The 6,008-nt window shown below is 41.6% G+C and overlaps 1 protein-coding gene across 1 annotated transcript in view; it reads left to right on the top strand.

Annotated features, from left to right (window-relative positions):
- Positions 1–3,080, top strand: part of LOC106892751 (cytosolic phospholipase A2 epsilon-like) — a 33,550-nt gene extending 30,470 nt beyond the window's left edge. The window contains exons 19-21 of the mRNA XM_014950172.1: positions 383–552; positions 1,555–1,741; positions 2,593–3,080. Of these exons, the coding sequence (XP_014805658.1) occupies positions 383–552; positions 1,555–1,741; positions 2,593–2,801 (566 nt within the window). The 3' untranslated portion in view covers positions 2,802–3,080. The remainder of the gene's footprint in view (positions 1–382; positions 553–1,554; positions 1,742–2,592) is intronic.
- The last annotated feature ends 2,928 nt before the right edge of the window (positions 3,081–6,008 follow it).

The following is a 6,008-nucleotide window of genomic DNA, read 5'->3' as shown; positions in this document are numbered from 1 at the left end:
AAAAAAAATAAAAAAAAAGATGTGTTTGTGGGGTTTTGTTGGTGTGGGGGGGGGGGGGGGGGGGGGGGGAGGGATGAGGACTGAAATTTAATTCAGTTGCCTGGGGATTGTGTTTCAGTGGACAAAGGTGAGCTCAGACTGAGGAGGCAGAAGGGATCTCCCCTTTCGGGCCAAAGATGCTTGAGGTGTCCAGAAAGGAAGGAAGGAAAAGAGAAAGCTGTAGCATGTCACATACTCCTATAAATTAGTGCTGCTAGTGAGTCAAAGACAGGCAGGGAACATGGGGGGCAAAATTCTCCATTCTTCCTTCTTTAACTTTCTGCAGTGGAGCAGTCAATCTTGGCTTTTTTATTTGTTGTAACGAGAAATGTTTGTGTTTCAGACACAGTGATAGACTCTCTCCCAAATAAGCTGATGGAAACAGCAGATGATGAGCTCTCCCTGGTTGATACGGGGTTTTTCATCAATACCAGCTACCCACCACTTTTGAGATCGAAGAGGGAGGTGGATGTCATCTTGCATTTAAATTACAGCGGTGGGTCCCAGACACTGGTAAGAAAAGCCATGATATCTGTGGTCTTTTTCCTTCATGGTCTATTGGTCTCCAGCATTACCAGTTAAATCAACTAACTTTCGAGGACTGGAATGGTAATATGATGATTATTGTATGATTTATTATTTGGATTATTGGGTGACTTATTTCTCAGTAACTAAGAAGAATATTAGAAGACAGTGATGAATATAGGCATTTTAAAAATATCAAAGTCTTCACTGCAGTGGTCCAAGAGCTTTTGAAGAGCTGACTGAGGAGCGTTCTGGAGCTCTGATACTGATTTTTGTTAACCTTGAAGAAGCAATAGAAAGTCCTGACAATATTTTAACAGATTAAATGGGAAAACCTATGTGTCTATGGACCTGTTTCTCCCATATCAGTTTTAGCAAAATGTACTAGCTAATGCCATAATTGATTAATAATGAAAAAATAATATAATTAGTGTTGCATACATAATAAGAATAATATAAAAATAAACACACGCTTGTAGTAAATGTAGCTGTTAAAGGTTTTTTTTTCATGAGGTCATAAGGTATGTTGATAAATGTATTTGTTAGTAGGGAGTCATTATCAAACAATCACAAACCATGGAGAGGACAGGAAGATTGGGAAAGTGGTAAATGAAATCGTCAAGGCAATGATGCAGAATAATCTCGAGTGATCTGTTCCTTCTCCGTTCTTGCAGTTTCTTTGTCTTGCCCTTCTGAACCTGCTTTATAGGAATTATAAAATGAGTCCTTTGGCTTTTGGATCCATTTGCAAGCTCAAAGAAAGCGACTGTTTTCTTGTTTTGCCTAAAGCAATACAGAAAATAAGATAAGCTGCAATGTCTGGTGTGGTTATGGCTGTTTCTGTCTGAAATTGATCATCTTCCCAGAGGAAGATTCAAGCCTTAGAGTATTCATGTTAGCTGCTGGAGTTTAAAAAAATCTAGGTCTCTGGATCTTTTTTTGAATTTTGATTCTTTGTATTAATTTTATTTATTTGATTCATTCAACCAGCCTCTGGATCAGATTGCAAAGTACATCTCAGGGCAAGGAATCCCATTTCCCAAAATTGAGATAAGTGAGGAAGACAGGGAAAACTTGAAGGAGTGCTATGTGTTTGAAGATGCTGACAGCCCACACGCTCCAACAGTGCTCTTTTTCCCCCTAGTAAACGACACCTTCAAGAAATATAAAGCCCCTGGTGAGTAACCTGTGGTTAGCAATTTTAATAAAAAGTCACTTGCCTGGTGTGTCCTCTCCATTTCATATCTAGTGTCTCACTGTCATCTCTGACCTTCTTTCCACACTGACCTTATCAGTCTCATCACTGACAAAAATAACTGGTCTGTGTCACTGTGTCTGAACTGTGAGAACTCCAGAAGCTTTCCTAATACACTTGAGATAAGAATAGGTATTTACTCTGCAGGATTTACTAGAGATAGTATGAAGTTAAAACTCCCAAAATACATACAGCAAGGGTGGCAGGTCCTCAACACAAGCTGTGATACTCTACAAACATGCACTTGTTATGCACCGCTGCTTACAACAAAGAGGGAGGCAAAACCTTCTGGGGATTTCAGTGGAAGCCCATTCATCTGGGCTTTGTTCACATATTTAAAAGTAATCTCCCAGATTGAGGACTGTGTGAACATAGCTCTTTGCTTTAAATATGAACTGTGTCCTCTGACTGAGTGGCATCATTTCTCCTGAACTTTCAGTGAGAGGGTTGTTATTTCATCCAGTACAAGAGTATATTGTTGTCCTTTTGCTTGCACTTTTGTAGTTTTGGTAGCAATGACTTTGTTGTCCAACCAGGGGTTTACAAGTGCTGCTGCTGATAAGCAGCATTGTTCTCGTTCCTGGCTGTTTGTGTTTACATAAGTTTTGAACTGAGACTTGATCCAGAGTCTGAAGAATATGATGCTACTAGACTACTTTTACATCCCTCCGGCAAATCATATCTTTCCCTCCATGTCTCCCTTTTCTACCTATAATTACTTAAATGACAGACAAAAACCCTATTGGTGCATCTCTTTGTGGTTTGTTCCTCAGGTGTGGAAAGGACTCCTGAAGAGATGGCTGGAGGCAAAGTTGATGTCTCCACTATCCTCTCCCCATTTACGACAAGGGAGGTGTGTTTCAGTGAAGAGAATTTTGACAAACTGGTGAACCTGACTGATTACAACGTCCTGAATAATGAGAAACAGATCATTCGGGCCTTACGCTTGGCAGTGGCACGGAGGAAGCAGCGGAAATATTAGTCCCTGCCAGCTAGCTTTAACCTGCCACCTGGTGCTTCTTGGGTTGTCTGTTACCTGGTGAGATTGAGATGTTTGATGCTTGGCAGTGTTACTTGCAGTAGAAATCACATCATCCTGAGGACATGCAGGACTCCATCTTAATTATGTGATTGTTCCAATGAACAGTGGTTTAATCCAAAGCAAACTTCAAAGCCGCAAATTTTTGTTTAGTTTTGTTACCTTGTTACTTTACCAGTTGATATATATTCCATATAAATTAACATAGTGTTGTGTAAGATAATAATGAAATATGTAGCACATTAAAATGTGAACCAAACCCGTATGTGTATGTTTCTTTCTGTTTGGCAGAACAACAATCACTTGAACTTGAATTTTTCTGGCAAATAGCTAATCTGTTGTGTTGTCACTTATCTTAATTATTGTCGCACTGAAGGTTGTCATCTCTGATTTGATTGTCTGTCCACTATTACGTTTTTATTTAACTGGCTTTCTTCACTAATCTTTGAAAATAAGTTTCTTATGTTACTATCACTGTTGTAAAAATCTATACAGTTTTCACTATCAATAAAAAATGCCCCTGAATTAGGTCATCTTTGTTTCACGTGGTCAAATGAATCCTCTGTGCTGCTACTCACAGAACCACCTGTCGGCCTTAGTAGTAGTCACGTTGCCCAACTTACCTTCCATTTTCTCTTGGAGTTGCTGCTGACTGTCCTGTCTCACTCATCTTCACCTGCCTTGAATGTTTCTGAAAGATTTTCTTGCAATTTCTCCCAGTGTTTCCTAAGATGAGAAGTGGCTGCCAGCTGTTTGCCTTTTGAGCTCTCTTCCAGCTATGTTTTTTTTGCAAATGTTCAACACCTTTCTGCAAATGGTTGTTTTGCAGGCATTGTCCTGAGGGAGTGGTCTCATCAAGAATGCTTGAGGTCTTCGGGGGGAAGGTGGCTGCCAGAGACTCTCTTCTCACAGCCCTGCAAGAGGGAGTTCACAAGCTTGGTCTTTCACAATAGCAGCCCTGTGCACTGTGGAGCTGGGATACACGAAGGGGCTGGTCACAGCAGCTTCAGAAAATGCTTGGGATTATCCTTTCTTTTACAATAAAAAGCTCCTACTGTTGCAATGAACTGAGTCACCGGGGCAGAATCGGTGTTGAGATCAGAGTCTTGATTACGCTCAGAAGTGACAAATTTGTTTGTAGGGAGCAAAGTTCTAGAAAATGGATGGGAGAAAAGGACTTCTCTCCTATGGAAAATCCAGCTGGTGGTGCATCCTAGAGCAATACTGGGGGTGGAAGAGGAGGAGTGGGCCACGTTTTTCACCTATGAATATGTTGATTGTTTTCATGCACCTGAAAAACTTGAAAGGGCACTGTATAACCCTGTTTTCAGGTACAGTATTGCATGTTTAAAGCTAGATTATTAGCCCTCTATGTCTGAGGCAGTTGTAGTTGTGGTTCAGCTCCAGAACAGCAGAATATCTGTTCATGGGATACCATTTTTTTTGCTGGAAATGAAACAGAGCAGGATGAAAGCTGCTTCAGTCTGTTTTACAGGGGAAATTTAACAACAGGATGGAAAAAGCCAGATAGGTGGATGACACAGCCTGAGCCTGATTAACTCTGCTTTTCATCAGGGCTAATTAGTCGATCTTCTAACCGTGACTAATTACTGTACTGACATAGCTGTGCCGCATCCCAAGTCAGCGCTGGGGTATCTCTGCATTGTGTCCTGCTGGTTGATATGAAACCTGCCTTTCCCTCTCCAAGGGAGTTCCTCCTACTCTCAGATCACTCTGTGGCTCTTTTCTTCAGCTTCCCTGATATTTCAATACCTTCTGTTTGAAACAGGGCACCTATAGTGATATTTTTTTGTTTGGTTGGTTTGTATTTTTTTTTAGATTTCCAGATCATTGATAGAAACATTGCAGTAGGCTTAAAACTGAGCTGTTTGCAACCTCTTTAGGAGCAATTGCCACTGAGGGACTACTCCCTCCTTTGACTACTGCTTTTTGTGACCTGTTAGTTACCCATCCTTATTCTGTTTAACACCTGGATGACATTTGTGGCATCTGGTTCTTAAGTCAGAATGTCTTCAAATGCCAAATGTTCTATGATATTCAAGTTATAGTGTGTCTGTGAAGCTATCGTTATCAATTAGTTCTCAACTCATTGCAAAGTGAAATGAGATTATTTTGAGTTTGATTTTTCTGTTAAATTTCATAATAGCAGGGATGATGTTTTTTTGAAAAATCTCCTATTTTGTTATCTCTTGGTTACTCCTTCATTGATACTGAGACCACCTCACATGAGGCTAGCAGTGTCATACCCAGTGAAGCCTTATAAATGGAAGGACATCAAGAATAGGTGAGAACATAAAGAGTAATTAACATTAATTTCACCCTGCCAAATGTATCCTCTCTGAGGTTATTCACTTAAGCACCTTAATTCAGATGCATGAAGTAAAAAAATTGAGAAAATGAGTGAGCTTTTAAAGCTTTGCCCTTAGAATGGAAACTCTTACACTTTCATCAGGTGACTGGGGAATCATTTCTTGCAGTATTTTTCCTGCAGTAACTGCTTGGCTCAAAGATGACTCGGTGCCTGAGTTGGGCAAAATGGAAGGTGAGATGGGCATAAAAAAAAATTATTTCCAAGGTGTCTTAAGCAAAGACCTACCTACTCCCTATAGGCAATAAAAAAGCTAAAAAAAGTATTTTCTATGCACAATGGTTTGCTTGGATGTCCTTGGCCAAAGAGGTCCTTCTTGCCCACTCCTGGGCAGCCAGATGGACCCTGCCTGGACCAGCCATCTCCACACAAGGGGCTGCCTTACAACAGCCCTCTGGTGTGCAAAAGCACTGTGGCCTCCTCAAGAAGTGGCGGGGATGCTTAAAAGTATAAAGCATTTCCTTGGTGCCCATAGCTGTGAAGGCAAGATCCCTTCCAGGTCTCGATGTCCCTCGAACTACAGCTGCAAAGACCATCCTTCTGCAGTGCCGGAGCCTGGGTCTCCGCGCCTCCAGGGCAGTGAGGAGGAGGAGGAAGAGGAGGAGGAGGAGGAGTTGGGGATTGCTCAAGTGATGGTGTGGGGTGAGGCGGCGCTGAGTCAGGCACTAACACACCTGCCTGCCTGCTCCCGGCAGCTTAAAGCAGGAGAAGCTGCCCGGCTGAGACTTCTCCATACCCATCTGCTGCCACCCTTCGCACCT

The sequence above is a fragment of the Calidris pugnax genome, unplaced genomic scaffold (genome assembly GCF_001431845.1).
Source record: "Calidris pugnax isolate Ruff unplaced genomic scaffold, ASM143184v1 scaffold68, whole genome shotgun sequence".
Taxonomy (NCBI): Eukaryota; Metazoa; Chordata; class Aves; order Charadriiformes; family Scolopacidae; genus Calidris; species Calidris pugnax.
The sequence above is the reverse complement of the archived record's forward strand: the minus strand, read 5'-3'. Positions and strand labels throughout refer to the sequence as shown.